The 19001-nt window shown below is 39.7% G+C and overlaps 1 protein-coding gene across 1 annotated transcript in view; it reads right to left on the reverse strand.

Moving 5' to 3' along the window:
- Positions 1–845: 845 nt before the first annotated feature.
- The window catches only part of RHBDL2 (rhomboid, veinlet-like 2 (Drosophila)), a 35851-nt gene continuing 17695 nt past the window's right edge, over positions 846–19001 (reverse strand). The window contains exons 4-7 of the mRNA XM_006867565.1: positions 11129–11229; positions 9076–9136; positions 2080–2141; positions 846–1025 (exon numbers count right to left, since the gene is read on the reverse strand). Coding sequence (XP_006867627.1) covers positions 846–1025; positions 2080–2141; positions 9076–9136; positions 11129–11229 — 404 coding nt within the window. The remainder of the gene's footprint in view (positions 1026–2079; positions 2142–9075; positions 9137–11128; positions 11230–19001) is intronic.

Genomic DNA, 19001 nt, shown 5'->3' on the forward strand with positions numbered 1-19001 from the left:
AATATATACACACATACATATGGCTGAGAAAGACCCAATTTCTGATTTTTATTAACCATCTCCTTTTCTCTCTTCCTCTTCCCTCCCTTTGCTTAAGTAAGTCCCTTCTGTTGTTGTGAATTGGGTGAAGGTTTACAGACAAGATCATCAGTTTTACATTCAGCAAACCATCTACCTTGTTTCATTCCCTGCAACGTTTATCCATCTTCCTCCCTGTGGCTCCGCATTTACATCTTATATTTCATAAATGAACAAGACAAAATATCTGATGTACATTTACAAAACAAAAAAATATATATTCATTTAAATGTCCAAAGGGCACATTCTGCCAGCCAGCCTCCTGCCTGCAGGCACACAGTCACCATTTTTGCTGTCTCTGCTGTTTTAGGTAGGGATCTCACGCTCCAGTTAAGTTCTTCTTTCTTGAGGGTCCTGGGGTCCTCTGTTCCTGAAATAAAACATTACCCTCTCCCTCCTTTTAGTTACACATCTTCTACAATTACAGTTGTAACAATCATAATTAATGACGCTAACAATTACTCACAGTTGAGTCATAAATCCTATCACTGTCACCCCCCATCCCGTTTTACCACATCTATGTGGGAAAGAGAGAAACTATTCAGTGGGGATTCTACTTCACCGCCCTCATTATGCAACTAAGCACATTCATGAAAGATAAGCCCCTTCTTTAAGCACTAGGTTTTTATGTATCCGATCCTTGTATTGCATTTTATCCTCTTTGTAAAATTGTTAGCATTTGCTAGAACTTCACTGTTTCTTGATAAAGTTCTCCAGTTTTCCCCCAGCTGATGTTTTCTTATTAATGGGCTTATACTGGGGGCAGATCAGTTTGCTGGTGAAAGGAAAATATTGAAAAACACAGCAAATATGAAACAAGCTAAATAAGCAGCGATGGCTATCCAAAACCGTGGATCTTTCAGCAGGGCCTTATCAAAGCAACTAAACACAGTGTAACCTATAGACATTCCAGCAAATCCACCTGCAATATGAGCTGCAAAAGACACCTTTGGAGAGAGAAAAAAAAAAAAAATGTAAAGAACATGCTAACTACATATTGCAGTTACATCTCACTCAAACACAAATACCATCAGAGTCTAAAAGTCTAGAAAACTACACAAAATTTGAGACGGAAAAGCCCAAATACTCAGATAAGCTAAAATGTACAAAGCCAAAACAAATGTCAATATTGTCCCCTCTGAGTACTCAAGACAGAGCCATCGGTTCTCATTCTTCTTGATTATCATTACGATATGGTAAGCACTGGACTGCTAAACATGAAGTCGGCAGCTCAAGCCCACCAGTCACTCTTGGAAACCTTTTATAGGGTTGCTATGAATCAGAACCCACTCGACGGCATTTAACAACAAAATACAATGGCAACCAAGAAAATAGGACTTGAGTTGCTGTAACAGCACAATCTGAGCCCACATCAATGGGATGTCAATTAAAACACAAGTCAGATATGCATACAAATACTCAACAAGCTACCAAATTCAAAAGCAAAACTAGAAATCTGTGTCCGTTAACGGGCTCCAAATTATCATCACTGTTTTCCAATCTGCTGATCATTTCTGTAGCCACTGATGTCCCTTCTCTCTTGTAAGCAATCAGATATGGCAAGTATTCAGAAGGAGGAGCCCAGTGTCAGGGCTGTGAGAGTTAAGTGAGAAGAACAAAAGTCTGGTTTTCCTAGTAATTTTCTTAACTTCCAAATGGAAATTTGCCAAGTACATTTTTTTTAGAGTTAAAAAAAATAATAGTCATTTACCATTGAGTTGATTTCAACTAATAGTGACCCCATGTGTGTCAGAGTAGAATTGTGCACCAAAGATTTTTTTCAATGACTGATATTTTTAGAAGTAAGTTGCCAGGCCCTTTTTCCAAGGCACTTCTGGATGAACTCGATCACCAATCTTTCCTTAGTAGCCAAGGAAGGACATTAACCATTTGCACACCCAGGGACTCAAAATCACAGATTATTTGTCCCAATTTGATGACACTTTTTATTTATTGATAATAAACAAATTTTAATTTAAAAATAAATAAAAAATAACTCACCGGTGACTCATTTGCAGAGACAAAGAACCTTCTGTAGAGAGCAAATCCTATATCTGATGTAACTAGAAGGAAAAATAGCCTGATAAAGCCCCAGGATGCCCATAATAGCCAAATATATTTGGTTCCTCTTTAATAATAACAGCCATCATTTACTCAGACTTACTCTGTGCCAGGTGCTGTCCCAAGAGTTTTTACATATGTTTAACTCATTAATCCCCACAACTCCGTGAAATAGATACTTTCATTTTCCCATTTTACAGATTTATTCATCCAACAAGTATTTGTTGTCTTCTTCGTGCCAGCCACTACTCCCGGTGATAGAGATAAAGCAATGAATTGTTGCTGTTAAATGCTGTTGAGTCAATTCCCACTCACAGTGACCCTGTGTAGGGTTTCTGAGGAGCAGATGGTGAGTTTAAACTGATGACCTTGTAGGTCAAACTGACCTTGAGGTAAAATGCTTATCCTATAGTGCTACACCAGGAATAGATCAATCTAGTCAAAATCTAGTCAAATATAAGGTCAGCAGTTCAAACCCACCAGCTGCTCCTCAGAAACCCTATAGAGGGACACTATGAGTTGGAACCGACTCCACAGCACTTAATAACAACTAACATCTTTCTGATGCCGTATGCTTTCAGCCAAGATTGATCAGTGATCTCCTGAATTCCATGTCCTCTTCTGAATCCAGCTTGGATTTCTGGCAGTTCCCTATCAGTGTACCATTTTTTAATTATCTTCAGTAAAATTTTACTTGCATGTGATATTAATGATATCGTTAGATGGTTTCTTCATTCCATGGGTCTCCTCTCTTGCAATGGGCACAAATATGGATCTCTTCCAATCAGTTGGTCAAGTGTAGCTGTCTTCCAAATTTCTTGGTATAGATGAGTGTGTGCTTCCAATACTGCTTCAGTTTGTTGAAAGATTTCAATTTGTATTCCATTAATTCCTGGAGCTTTGTTTGTCTCCAATGCCTTCAGAACTGCTTGGGCATCTTCACTCAGTAGCATCTGCTCTTGTTCATCTGCTACCTCTCCTGAAGTGGTTGAACATCAACCATTTCTTTTTGAAACAATGACTCTCTATATTCCTTCCATCTTCTTTTTTTTTTTCTTTTTGCATTTTTATTGTGAATTGAGTGATAGTTTACATGGGAGAATATCAGCTTTACATTCATCCTAATGTATATCATTTTATTGCAATGATTACAATCCCCTCCATTCATCATCATTCAACAGCACTTGCTTCTATTCCCTATTTTTTTATTGGCCGGGGGTGCAGAGGGGGATGTGCACTGAAGCACTCAGGAATACACAGCCATTCAAACAACCAAAGGGCATACCCTGCAAGCCTGCCTCCTGGTCAACCACTTCCCTCCTTTTGTTACAAAATGTCTACTTTTACATTTGCAATATTCACAATCAGTCCTGATAGCAATTATTCACTACTGAACCACAAGAGTCTTATCCCCAACTCCTTTCACCAGCCCCATCCAGACAGGTTGGAAATCACTCAGTGGAGAGTCTACCTTCCCCTGCACCCTGTGAAACTAATCTCCCTCTTGGAAACTTGTAAGCTAGTCACTTCATGCCTTTGTAGCCCTGCCATTTTGGGTAGCCATGTCTAAGTTGCCCATCCCTGTCAATCCTGTGTACAGAGGGGGCCTTCCATCTTTATTTGATGCTTTCTGACTCATTCAGTATTTTGCCCATAGAATTTTTCAATACTACAAGTCAAAACTTGAATTTTTTCTTCAGTTCTTTTAGCTTGAGAAATGCTGAACATGTTCTTCCCTTTTGGTTTTCTAACTTCTGATCTTTGCACATTTTGTTATAATACTTGAATTTGTCTTCTCAAGCTACCCATTAGAATGTCCTGTTCATCTATTTTACTTTCTCATTTCTTCCATTTGCTTTAGTATCTGTATGCTCAAGAGCAAGTTTCAAACTGACATCCATTTTTATCTTTTCTTTCTTTCCTGTCTTTGTAGTACATCTTCATGTATGATGTTCTTGATGTCATCCCACAACTCTTCTGGTCTTCAGTCATTAATACCTAATGCATCAAATCTGTTCTCAAGATGGTCACTAAATTCAGGTGAGATACACTCAAGGTCATACTTTGGCTCTCTTAAACTTGTTTTTATTTTCTTCAGCTTCAGCCTGATCTTGCATAGTAGTCTGTTCCACAGTCTGACCTTGACCTTGTTTTGACTAATTGTATTGAGCTTTTCTACTGTCTCTTCCCATACATGTAGTCAATTTGATTCCTGTGTATCCCTTCTAATGGGGTCCAGGCATAAAGGATAAGCACTGAACCTCAAAGTCATTTGAATTATAAGGTCAGTGGTTCAAATTTACCAGCCACTCTTCAGAAACCCTCCACAGGGTCGCGATGAGTCATAACCAATTCAGTGGGACTTAACAACAACAGCAAAGGAGTACTGACAATGAGTTTCCTCCCACAGAACGCTGGTAGAAAAATGCTAACCCTAGTTAATCACACACTCCACCTAATCCCCTTTATAGCAAAATGCCTTTAAGATGCTTTTTTAAAGATTTGTGCCAGTTCTTTTCAATTCTATACCTAGTCTCTCCTAAATCTACTTCACCAAAAGTATCCTTATCCTGGTCACCAATGGTCAATTTTGAGGCTTCATTTTCCTGAACTGTCACCTGCTTTTGACAAGAGTTGATTAGTCCCTCTTTAAAAGACTTCCTTAACTTGTTGCCTAGGACCCCTTTCTCTGTTGGTTTTTTTACTACATAACAGACTGTGCCTTTTCAGTCTGTCTTATAGGTTCTTCCTCATCGTCTCCAACTCCAATGTTTAGAGGTCCTCCCTATAGGATTGCTATGAGTTGGAATGGACCCAAGATTATTATTTATCTTTTGGGGGTATGTGTGTGTATGTGTGGGTTTTACAAGTAAGAATTATGGAATTTCTGAGTTGTACAAATGGCTAATGTCCTGGAGATTCCCAGAGGACCTTAGAAAGGCTGGAGGGTCCCAGAGGACTTTAGAAAACAGGCCTGGTAATCTTACTACTAAAATCAGCCACTAAAAAACCCTAGGGAGTGCTGTTCCACTCTGATACACATGGGGTTGCTGTGAATTAGACTGGCATGATGGTAATTGGTTTGTTTGTTTGATTAGGAAGAGAAGAAAGAGTAATGAAGCTGTAAGTTCATGCAAGGGAGTAAACAGACTGATGGAGTATGGTTATAGAGACAAGTCAGGCCCTGCAGGAACTGAGGGATAAGGAAAAGGTCAGGGGATCAATGGGCCCCAGGTTGCAGTGGTAGTAAAATAAACGTGGTGTACTAGAGGGAGTGAGCCAGTGGACACACTTCCTGTGAAGTGCTGTCAAGTTGGTTCTGGCTTAAAATGACCCCACTGACCTTATGGTTAGCAGTCCAGTGCTTATCGTACAGCACCACACCACAAGTCCATAGTGAACATGCTTGGGACCTTGAAATTTGAGATTCTGGAAGGTAGCTCAATGACTTGTAATGACAAGATATGCAATAAAGCATGGAATGGTGGCTGAGGATTTGAAGACAGGTCAGGGAACTCAGAGGTAAGTGATCTGGGAGAATACCTAATATGGCTTTTGAAATCACCAAGAAACATAGGATTGTATGCTAAATGAGTTGTGGAAGACTGTTTAATCTGGAGAGGAGATGGAATTTTAGCCGTGTCCAAGGCAGAAGAAAACTAGAGCAAAGGCAGGGGTAATTAAGTGTGCTCACAGACCTGTTCCAGTTGAAGCTTGTCTGCACAGAGGGCTATGGGGCTAAGGGCAGATCCCGGCCTCACACTGTGGATGGCCTCGAAAACAAAGACAGATTTGATGAAATTTAAGTGTTTGCCTGACTGCGTGGTAAGAAAAAATGTTTCTGATCATTGATGTCAAGAGCTCAGTTCTCCACATCACGGGAGCAACAATAACTGCTACCGAGAGGAAAGGGACTCAATTTAGTTTATGAACAATTTAACAGTAAAAACACCAGCATCTCATCCTGAGATACAATAAGGTATATTTTCCCCCTACAAGAAGCCAGATAAGGAAGGGAAGATGTCAGCAGAGTGGGAGAGAAAGCATCTGGTGTTGCTGTGTGACCATGGCTGCCACCTGAGTTGTGAAGAGTCACAACCAACATCAAGGGACAAGCCCTTTGGCCCCAAAATACCGTTATACACGTTACCTGGGTCTTAAACCAATAGGCTTCCTTTAGGCAATGCTGAAAGTAAACTACAAATTCTTAAAGGGGAAATGTTTTTACTCCCTTTCTTTATTCTCAGTGCTGCTGCTGCTGCTGCTGCTGGTGACGGTGGTGGTTGTGTGCCGGTCAAGTCAGTTCCGAGAGGTTTTCATAGAAAACTTATGGCCTCATCATTCTTTTGCAGGTTGGCTGGTAGATTCAAACTGCTGACCTTGCGGTTAACAGCCCAACTCATAATCCACTACACTATCAGGGCTCCTTCTTTATTCTCAAATTGGGGAGAAACACAAAATCGAAAACCCTTTCCTGATTACAGGGTATCCTCACATAGAGTTGATGTAAGATTGTGTCATTCTTGTGCTAAGTAATGAAATCACTGAATGATGGGCTTTTTATCACATTCTACAAACATCTTAAAGAATAGACAGCATGTGCTAACATGAACCTTCCTTGCTCATTATTTCTAAAAGTTCTTTGGCCTAGCTTACAGACTATTGAAAATTGTTGTTGTTGTTGTTAAGTGCCATTGAGTCGATTCCGACCCACAGCGACCCTGTGGATTCCGAGGAGCAGCTGGTGAGCTTGAACCGCAGACCTTGCTGTTCAAAAGGCTTTGCAGTCTGGCGCATTAACCCACAGCGCCACACCAGGACTCCACATGAAAATTAGAAGAGTTATAATGCACACCAGATTGAGGAAAAACACAACCAAATAATACATTTTTATCTTAAACACTTTTCTTTAGAAAAATGTATATATATATACATATATATGTATTTTTTTCCCTTATTCTCAGACCGTTTATCTTGTTAGCTCTGTGTAGGAACTCACCTTGAGTCTCCAGACTTTACTTACCAGACTTTAGATACCATCCCCAAGTCAACTCCTCCCAATTATTATCTCGTGCCCCGAGGCCATACTCCATTCTGTATCTCCATATTGACCTTTAAGCATCTCAGACTCAGCCTACTCCAACTGCTTGTTCCTCTCCAGCTCAAAACTGGAAACTCTGTATCCAGTTGCTGGAGCCAAAACTCCTCTTTCTTTCCCACATTACCTCTCTCACCACCTCTCAGCATCAGCGCTGCCAACACCTACGCCAAGCAACTGTATCTTGCCTGGATTTTTGGAGTTTCCTCCTGGATAGTCTCCCTGCTTCTACTCTTGTTCTCTACCACACACACAGGGACTGGGCAGTAGCCTATCACTCGGTTTTATTTTCTCATTTCTCTTTTGTAGAAGTCCCATAATTCTTCACTAGCTGGATGAGGGAGGATTTGAGGAAACAAGGCCCTGGATATGGAAGTTACCATCCATCTTACCAAATGGAATGCTTTCACTTCTCCTTTCTCTTGTTCTATCTCTTATGATAAATGATTTAGACAGAATTTTTAAAAACTAGGATTTTGTGAAAGACAGTAGAAAAGCAAAAGACTGTTCTTGTGTCAGTGACATGACAATGAATTCTGCCTCAGACCCCAAGGGGTCTAACCTGCAGCCCACCTTGATGGGAGCCTGAAGATGGAACCACTTGTCATGTTTTCAGGTGACATTGCATGACTCCCAGGGAGAAGAATCCTGCTTTTTGACATTCTGTATTGGTGCTGGGCCATTAGCAACGTGGGTCTGTCTAATTGCAGGTTCATGGGAAACTATGGTGAGTACATCTGACTAGCCATTAAATTAGCCTCTAGCCCCACCCTCCAATCTCCTTTCCACCCCCCATCACTGATGCTGAAACCAAGTGAATGGCATAAGTTTTAGTTTGAATATGAGGAAGATATGGGAAAGCCAATAAAACATTAATAAAAGATGTGAGAAATTTCTACTTAGACTTGTTTTCCTTATAATAGTTTGCTATTTTTCTTATAAAAATTTCTCTTTAATAAAGAATATTCAAAATATAAATATGGGAAACCTTGTCTCTCTCTTTTTTAAGCTTAAAGTATGGGAAATAGCAGTGAGTTAGGAATCAGAATACTTGGCTTCTACAAGTCCCAGTTCAACAGAAATTAGCTAATGTGTTTCCTATCTCAGTTTTTTTTTGTTTTGTCTGAAATTGATAAATCAAGGAAGAAGGCAGATTAAACCAGTGGTTTTCAAGCTTTATTACACACTGGAACCCCTACTAATTCCTGTATATAGCATATGACACTGTCATGGCATCCTGGTGTGGTGCTGCGGGTTAATGAGCTGGACCACAAGGTCGGTTTCAACCACAAGGTCAGCAGTTCAGGCTCACTAGCCTCTCCTCAGAAGCCCTATACAGGGTCCCTATGAGTGGGAACCAACTGAACGGCACTTAACAACAACAAGGAGGGGAGAGCTCTACTCTCCTGGCTTTCCCCTCCAGAGAGAAAAAAACAAAAGCATGTCCCATTGAAGACCACCCTCCACACTCCACCCCACCCCATGATCTGTGAATATTCTATCGTTTACACCTGTTTGCTGACGGCTATGGAGCCAACAATTCTTTCTGGCTCCAGGAGAACCATCACCCTACAGGTTGTTTTTGTTAAGTGCCATCCAGACATTTCCCACACATAGGATCCCTGAGAGTGTAAATCTTCACAGGAGCAGAAAGCCATCTTTCTTCCATGGAGTGGCTGGTGGGCTCAAACCATCAACCATGTGGTTCATAGCCCAGTGCTTATCCTATATCCACATGCTCCCCTCCTACAGATTAATATTTTAGAAATGTGAAAAGGTTCTCAGAAGGTCGAATCAGTAAGATGAAAAGTGTGACATAGCCATAAAAACACACTTACTTATGAGGATGATGATCAGTAGTCTGGCAATCCCCAGAGCAGGAATCATTTCTCGAAAATTCTTGTAAAGAGATAAATAGTAATAATCATATAAGCGATGTATTGGCAAATGAAGCATCACATCATCTGCTTTTTCATTTAAAGTTTGAAGTATTAAATATTTTCAAAACAAAGCACTGATGTAACAGCCCACTTTTCTGATGGATATTTGGGAAATTAAAAGTGCTAGTGCTATGGGTCGGGACCGACTCAACGGCACTTAACAACAACAACAACAGTGCGCTTTGAAGAACAAAGAAAACATGATGGTTAATTTCATTAAATAAAAGATACATTTGTACTGGTGCAGTCCAAACATGTTGTTGTTGTTACGTGCCATGGAGTCCGACTCATAGCGACCCTGTACAGAATTTCCAAGGCTGTAAATCTTTACAGGAACAGAAAGCCTCATCTTTCTCCCACAGAACAGCTGGTAGTTTCGAACTGCTGACCTTGCGGTTCACAGCCTGATTCCTAACCACTACACTACCAGAGCTCCTTACCACAGTCCAAACATAAGTAATATAATATCAACTCTTGACATGTCCATTAAAAACAACAACTGTCAAACTAAGCCTGATAAAATATTTCCAAGGTGTCTGTTTTGGTTAGAATTTGTTTTATCTTGATTGGATGAGAAAATACTGATAAAGGAAGAGCCACTGAACCAAATACAGACAGTCCTCATTATTTGCAAATTCTGTTTTTGTGACTCTGCCTACTCACTACAATTGATTTGTAAACCCCCCACTCAGTACTTGGGCTGCTTTCGTGGTCACTGATGTATATTCCCAACTAAGGTCCAACCCAGTGACACTGCCTTCTTTTGTTATAGCTCTTATGCTGTAAACAAATACCCTTTCCAGTCTAGTTAGTGTCACATTTTCCACATTTTTGTGCTTTTTCTTGGTGATTTCACTGTTTTAAAATGGCCTTCTGGACTCAGAAGGCAGAAAGCTGTAACATCAGAGACAGCAAGAAGCAGCAACAGAGAACCAACAGCAGCAGAACCAAGAGACTGGCCCAAGACAACATTGTGTGCTTCCTCACCCATACAGTGACACAGCTGAGAGCCTTCAGGCAGAATGGAGTGCCTGCAAGCACCTGAGGGAGGAGGGAGCTAGCCTCACCCCGGGGGATAGCATCCAGCAGGCCAACACTTACTGCTGGAATGGGCTGCCTCTGGCACTTATCAGTGGAGCTAAAGAACTTTGTAACACTTGCCTCTGCAGAGCAGAGGCATAGTCATTCCTAGAAGCCCCAGGGACCACAAATTGGTAGGCTGAGGGCTAGGAAAAAGGACTGCCTGTGGGTAAGATTAAGAAGCTGTCCTAACCAAAGAACTATACTGAATTGTAACCTGTTGTTGTTTGTTATGTGCCGTGGAGTTGGTTCCGACTCTTAGCACAGTTTCTGAGGCTGTTAATCTTTATGGAAGCAGAAAGCCTCTTCTTTCTCCTGCAAAACAGCTGGTAGTTTCGAACTGTTGACCTTGTAGTTTGCAGCCCAATGCGTAACCACTACACTACCAGAGCTCCTTTAAAACCTAAATTTGTAAGTAAATAAAACCTAAAATTGTAAGTATTGTCTCTGAGTTGTGTGTGGCCATTGTAATGAATATCAAACCCAGCAGAGAAGTACAGAGCACAGCGGGAGGGACAACTGGTGTCAGACTTGGTAAAAAGGTTGATGAGAGGACCTATGACCCATGACCTCAGCTTCATAGGAGTCAGCTTTGGATGGTTGATGCTGATAATGATGCTCCCTCCCCCTAGAGAAGCTAGAGGAGGTCAAAGGACCCCAATGTGCCACCATTTTTACATCAGGCCTATGGTGCAGATGAGTGGTTCGAACCACCAACTTTTACAACACTTGATAACTACAAGCCATTTGTGCCATCTGGGCCTTTTATAGAGCATCGCTACTACAAATCATGAGAATCAACTATACCAGTTTACCAGTTACTGCTTTTTTTAAAAAGTCCATAAACTCCATTTCCCAACAGACTTCTTACCACCAAAACATTCATAAAGTAGCCTCCCATCAGAGCGTAGACTCCCCCTGAAGCACCCACAAGATATTTGAGTGGATCAAAGATGGAGCTGGCGAGGGATCCTAAAGAAAGAAAACATAAAAGATCAGGCATGATTTAAGAATCTGAAAGATAAATATTTTCAACCTAGATAAGGGTTTTGAATATTTGGGCCATTTTCATATAAATAAACAACAGATTCACTGTATTCCTTCCATGCTGTCCAAGTACAACTATGTGAGGCAACTCTCGCAATCTTTGCAAAACATGTTCCTTAGGCAGCCTAACAGTGATAAGAGCACAGATTCTACAGCCACACATAACAGCTGTGTGACTTGTTACTTCACCTCTCTGTGCCTCAGTTTCCCTACCCTACAAATTAGGGATATTAATAGAACTTCCCTCATTAGGTTAGTAGGTAAGAATATCAGTTGATATATATATGATGGTGGTGATGTACCATGAAGTTCATTCCGACTCATAGCGACTCTATGTACAGGGTTTCGGAGGCTGTAAACCTTCACAGGAGCAGAAAGCCTCATCTTCCTCCCACAGAACATCTGCTGGTAGTTTCAAACTGCTGACGCTGAGGTTCGCAGCCCAGTTCATAACCACTACGCTACCAGAGCTCCTTGATAAATGTATAGTGCTTAGAATGATGCCTGATGTATCCCTGTTGTACTCATTACCTATTATTATTAAATTGTTAAAATATCCCACATGCTCAGCCCAAAGTTTCAAAACATCAGAAATATTCCAAGTATTTTATTATCTGAACTTATCTTTCATTCCTAAAGCAGCTCATAAATCATTTTCAAGTCATGATTCTTTTGTTGATCTGAAAATATTTTTATCATCTATTTTAAACCAAAAGAGAAAGATTTTTCTTATCAGTGTTGAAAAATTCATGGCATAACTGTAACCACTTTCTACAACCATTGTAGATATAGCTAAGCAATCATGACTGTCTTTGTCAGGGAGACTTAATGTAACCTTACAATCCTCAGCATCCCATTCAATCAGATGCACCAAGCAAGATGCTATCTATTTGTAACCCAATCTTAACATTGCCTGGACCAAAACAAGGCTCCACCAGCCAGCCACCTAATGCTAACTTTGAGTATTCTCTCTTTACTGCTTAGATTCAGTATTGGGTCTCCTGTGTTCAAAGCCCTCCCTCATTCCTTAACAAATATTAACTGAATACAATTCCAACTTTGTACAAGAAAGTCAAGGAGCCTAACCTTAGAGATCTTACAAATATATGAGTAAATTGAGATCACAAAATGCAGAATATAACCTATGATAAAAATGTAATGATTTTATTATATTTTTATCAGGAAGCATTTGGGAAAGAATGACTTCCTCTGCAGAGAGGCAGAGGCCTTACTCCTCTGAGATGAAGACAGCATTTCGTTTAAACTTTCAGTCTTTAAGACTTGGACAGGGAAGGAAAGGGGAAGAAAGCATTCAGGACTAGGAACTGGAAAAAGAAAAACACTGGTATATGGATGTGTGAGATCAGTGAGAAATCATCCAGAAGGGTTAGCGTAGTGGTTCTCAAATGCTAACCTACAGACTAGGGCTAGGATGGTTGTAACCGAATTATATGAAAACTTATCGTAAACAAACAAAACAAACTGTCTTAAACCATACAGATATAAACATCCACTTTTTTGTATCCACTTCTGGTCAAAATGGAGTAACAAGGTTTGAATTTACCATCCCATCTGAAGCAACCAAAATACTGGAAAAAATACATATAAAATTGTGATTTTCAAGATAAGGAATATTAGACAAAAATGGACAGTGAACATTGAGAGGCAGGAAATAGAAGAGTTGTGCAATTACTGACTGCCTTGAGAGAGATTATGGGTCACAGTACATGAAGGGACAACCCAGGCCAAGCCCAGCAAACCTCAAATTGATAAAGTAGAGCTCAGAATCCATATAGACTTAGACTGCTAGAGTATGCAGAATATAATACCAGACAGAAAGAACTTCAGAGAAGATCATGTAAAAAACATTACCCAAATGAAACAAAGAAGGAATAGAGGGAAAGAATACCCGTTGCTCACATAGAGTCAGAAACAGTTACTTAACAGAGAGGTTAAGTAACTTTCCAAACTGGAAAGCTTCATAAACCATGAGGTACACAGAAGGGTCCTACACCACTAAAGGGGATCCTTACCACTAAGCATGGCTCTAAATATAGTTTCACCTGTCAAATCTTTCCAGAAAGAATCACATGATTTTTAAGAAACTGAGTCCCATAACAAATCTGAACAATATTTATGTTGTTAGGTACCATCGAGTTGGCTCCAATTCATAACGACCGTAGGCACAACAGAATGAAACACTGCCTAGTCCTGTGCCATCCTCACAATTGTTCTTATGCTTGAGCCCATTTATTGCTGCTGCTGCTGCTGTGCCAATCCATCTCATTGGGGGTCTTCCTCTTTTTCATTGACCCTCCACCATACCAAACATAATGTCGTTTCTCCAGGGACTGGTCCCTCCTGAAAATATGCCCTAAGTATGAGAGACGGAGTCTCGTCATCCTGGCTTCTAAGCACTCTGGCTGCACTTCTTTCAACACAGATTTATTTGTTCTTCTGGCAGTCCATGGTACTTTCAATATTCTTCTCCAACACTATAACTCAAATCAGTTTTCCTAGGGTCTTCGCTACTGTCCAACTTTCCATGCATATAAGGCATTGAAAATACCCTGGCTTGAGTCAAGCACACCTTAGTCCACACCTGACATCTTTGGTCTGGAACGTTTTGAAGAGGTCTTGTGCAGCACATTTGCCTAATGCAATAAGTCATTTAATTTCCTGACTACTGCTCCACGAGTGTTGATAGTAGATCCAAGCAAAATGAAGTCTTTGATCACCTCAGATCTTTTTTCCATTTATTATGTCATTTATTGGTCCAGTGGTGAGGATTTTTGTGCAGTCTCTACTGGAGGCTGTAGTCCTTGAACTTCATCAATAAATATTCCAAGTCCTCATCACTTTCAGCAAGCAAGGTTGTGTGCATTACAGGTTGTTAATATCCACAACAACTAAGTGAAATGCATCGAATCAAAAATTATCAGAATACAAGAAGCAGAAAAATATGAGCAAAATAGGGAAAAAACACAATCAAATATAGAACTGAGCAAAAATTAACAAATGTGTTAGATTTAGCTGACAAGTGTTAATTATTACCACTGTACTCTACATGTTCAAAAAACTTAGTGGAGACATGTAACATATACAACATTCTCAAAGTGCACTTCTAGAAAAGAAAATTACAATATCTAAAAGGCAAAAATAAACAGTTTAATGGAAGATTAGATCTTGGAGAATAAAAAAATGGTAGTATTGAAGACACAGCAATGGAAACTATCCAATGAAATACAGAAAAAAATAATATTTTTAAAAATGAATATAGCATCAATGATTTGTAGGAAATTTTCAAGCAGCTTAGTAAATGTATAATTGGAGTTTTAAAAAAAGTCTCCAAAGGAGAAGGTACAGAAAAACTTTTTGAAGAAATTATGGACCAATTTTTTCCAAATTTGATGAAAGCCCAAGCCATGGTGTGTTTTCAGTTGCCTCATGTGCATGTGAAACTTACATGTTGAGTAAGGAAGAACGATAAGGCAAGAGGACTCATGGTGTGGTACTATAGGATCAGCACTGGACTGTGAACCACAAGGTTGGCAAGTCAAACTCACCAGCAGCACCTCAGAAATCCTATACAGGGTTGCTATGAGTCAGAACCAACTGTACGGCACGTAACATTAGGCAAGAAGACAACCTGTAATATGCAAATGATAAAACCTTGCTTGACGGAACCAAAGAAGACTTAAAATACTTACTGATGAAGATCAAAGACTACAGCCTTCAGTATAGGTTGCACCTCTGTGTAAAGAAAACAAAAATCCTCACCACTAGACTGATAAATAACATTATGATAAATAGAGAAAAAATTGAAGTTGTCGAAAGCTTCATCTTGCTTGAATCCACCATCAACATCAACAATCAACATGGCTATAGACTGGCTACACTCAGCAGCAGTCAAGAAGTCAAATGAAGTATTGCATTAGACAAATCTGCTGTACAAAACGTCTTTAAAGTTTTTGAGGACTAAGGTGTACCAGACCCAAGCCATGGTATTTTCAGTAGTTTCATGTGCATGTAAAAATTGGACAATGTATAAGACCATAGAAGAATTAATGCATTTGAGTTATAATGCTAGAGAAAAATATTGAAAGTACTGTGGACTGCCATAAGAATCAAGAAATATATGTTGGAAGAAATACATCCAGAACGTGCCTTAGAAGCCAAGATGGCCAGACTTTGTCTCTCATACTTTGGACATATTATCAGGAGGAACCAGTCCCTGGAGAAGGGCATTATACTTGCTAAAGTGGAGGATCATCAAAAATGAGGGAAACTCTAGACAAGATGGACTGGTACAGTAGCAGCAGCAGTAGGTTCGAACTTAACAAGAATTGTGAGGATGGCACAATTGTTTTGTTATGTTATGCATAAGGTTGCTATGAATCTGTATTGACTCAATAGCACCTAACAACAAAAGCATGATCTTATCATAGTTCTCTAGTGCTGCTATAACAGGAATAGCTCAAGTGGAAGGCTTTAACAAACAGAAGTTTCTTCTCTCACAGTTTAGGAGGCTAGGAATGCAAATCCAGAGCGCTGGATCTAGGGGAATGCTTTGTCAATTTGCAGGCTCTTGTAAAAGGTCCTTGCCTCCTTCAGCAGCTGTAGGCTCAGCATTCTTGGGAAATCTCCATGCATCTTGGCATCAGTCTTCCCCCTGGATCTAGGAGCTTCACAGTGCTCAGATCCAAAGGACACACTCCAATCCCGACTCTTCTTTCTTAGTGGTAATAGGTCCCTCTTTCTCTGCTCACTTTTCTCTCCTTTTATCTTTGTAAGTGTTGTAGGTCACACTCCCAGAGGAAACTTCCTTTCAATTGATTGGCTGCTTATATAAGTGATTACATTATATTAGATCTCATCATGGAGGATTGTTGTTGTTAAGTGCTGTTGAGTCGATTCCAACCCATAGGGACCCTGTATAGGCTTTCCAAGTAGCAGCTGGTGAGCTTGAACTGCCAACCTTGCAGTTCAAATGGCTTTACAGTCTGGTGCATTAACCCATAGCACCACACTACATCTGAACTGCTAAACCACTAAGAATACTAGCCCAGTCAAGTTGACATAAATCCTTAACTATCACAGATCTCCTACATATTAAATACCAAAGGCTCAGCAAGAAAATTATTGTAACTAATTGAAAGATTCAGCAAAGTGGTAGGATATTCAGCTGGATTCCTTTACAATAACAGAGAGAACTTTGCAAAGGAAATTAGAAAAACAATACCATTTATAATAGCCACCCAAAAGAAGAAATACTTAGGAATAAATATAACCAGAGAAACAAAAGATCCATGCAAAGAAAACAACAAAACACTACTACAAGAATGTATGAGAGACCTATGTAAATGGAAGACTATTCTGTGCTCATAGAAGAAAGACTTAACATTGCAAAACTGTCAATGCTTCTCCAAACAATCTACAGATAATATGCAATCCCAAACCAGATTTCTTAAAAGAGATGAAAAAAACAACCACCAATTTTATAAGGAAAGGAAAGAGACCACAGATAAGCAAAGAACAACTAAAGAAAAACCTGCCACATAGCTGGAGGTACTGGTAATATGAAAGACACATAAATTGCACAACAGAATTAAGTACAGTAGTAAATTTATCCACCTATACAGTCTGCTGATCTTTGATAGAGCATGAAAACACATTAAATTGGGGAGAGGTACTCTTTTTAACTGCAAGGTCTATGGTTCAAGCTTACCAGCTGCTCCTTGGAAACCCTATACAGGGTCACTATAAGTTGGAATCAACACAACAGCACTTAACAACAATACTCTCTTTAACAAATGGTGCTGGCAAGAAAATTGCAGAAAAATAAACAGGACCCATATCTCACACTATATACAAAAACTAATTCAATAGATGAAAGACCTAAAAGTAAAAGAACTAAAAACATGATCAATGAAAAACCACAAATTTACGGGCCATGAAACATGGCATAAATGACTATCAAACATATCTGAAAACACACACAAGCAGAAGACAAACTAGATGACTGGGACTTCCTAAAAATTTGACACTTATATACATCTAAAAGGAGCTCTGGTAGCGTAGTGGTTAAGAATCGGGCTGTGAACCACAGGGTCAGCAGGTAGAAATTACCAGCTGTTCCACGGGAGAAAGATGAGGCTTTCTGCTCCCGTAATGATTTACAGCCTCGGAAACCCTGTACAGGGTCGCTATGAGTTGGAACTGAATCCATGGCACACAACAACAACATACATCTAAAGATTTGACCAAAAGAGTAAAAAGACAAACAATAGACTGGAAAAATTTTTTACAATGACATATCAGACAAAGAACAAATCACCAAAATTTATTTTTAGAAAACTTCAATACCTGAATAAGAAAAAGACAATACAATTTTTAAAATGGCAGAGGACATGAAAGACACTTCACCAAAGAAGACCTTCAGGCAGCCAACAGACATGTGAAGAAATGCTATCATTAGCCATTGTTGTTGTTCTTTTTACATGCCATCAAGTTGGTTTCAACTCACAGCGATCCTGTATAGGGTTTCAAGGAGCACTAGTGAGCTTGAACTACCAACCTTGCGGTTCAAATCAACCTTGTAGTCCAGTGCAGTAACCCACAGCACTACATAGGAAAGATGCAAATCAAAACACCAATGAGATGTCATCTTAAGCCATGCATTAATAGGAAAATTCAGACAAACAGAAACCAACAAATGTTGGCAAGGGTGTAGAGAGACTGGAATGCTCACACACTGTTGGTGAGATTGTAAAATGAGGAAATCACTGTGGAAAACCATATGGCACTTCCTTAAAAAGTTGAAAATAAAATTACTATGTTGTTGTTGTTAGGTTCTGAGTTGGTTCTGACTCATAGCAACATTTTGCAAACCAGAATGAAACACTGCCCTATCCCACATCATCCCCACAATCCTCATTGTTATAGCTAGTGTGTCAGGATGATGTTCTTTTCCAGGGACTGGTCTCGACTGATAACTGAGACCAGGTCTTGCCATCCTCAGTTCCAAGAAGCATTCTGGCTGCATGTCTTCCAAGACAGATTCCTTTGTTATTTTGGCAGCCCAGAGCACTTTCAATATTCTTCCACCAACACCACAGTTCAAATGCTTATCTTCTTCTGCCTTCTTTCTTATTCACCCTCCTGCTTTCACATGCATATGAGGCCATTGAAAGTACTAGGGTTTGGGTGAGGGGTCCCTTAGTCCTCTTTCACATATTAGAGAGGTCTTTTGTAGCAGATTTGCCTAATGCAATACATCATTTGATTTCTTGACTGCTACTTCTATGAGTGTTGATTGTGGATCCAAGTAAAATAAAATATTTTGACAAGTTCAATATTTTCTCTAGTTATCATAATTTTTGTATTTTAAGCCCTCTTCACTTTCAGCAACCAAGGTTGTAACATCTGCATATTGCAGGTTGTTAATGAGTCTTCCTGCAATCCTGATGCCACGTTTTTTCTTCATGGAACCCAGCTTTTTGGACTATTTGCTCAGCATACAAGTTGAATAAGCATGGTGAAAGAATACAGCCCTGTTGCATACCTTTCTTAATTTTAAAACATTCAGTCTTCCCATGCTCTGTTTGAGCAACTGCCTCTTGGTCCAGGTACAGATTCCTCATGAGCACAATTAAGTGTTCTGGAATACTCATACTTCGCAATGTTGTCCATAGCTT

Source organism: Chrysochloris asiatica, unplaced genomic scaffold, assembly GCF_000296735.1.
Source record: "Chrysochloris asiatica unplaced genomic scaffold, ChrAsi1.0 scaffold00106, whole genome shotgun sequence".
NCBI lineage: Eukaryota > Metazoa > Chordata > Mammalia > Afrosoricida > Chrysochloridae > Chrysochloris > Chrysochloris asiatica.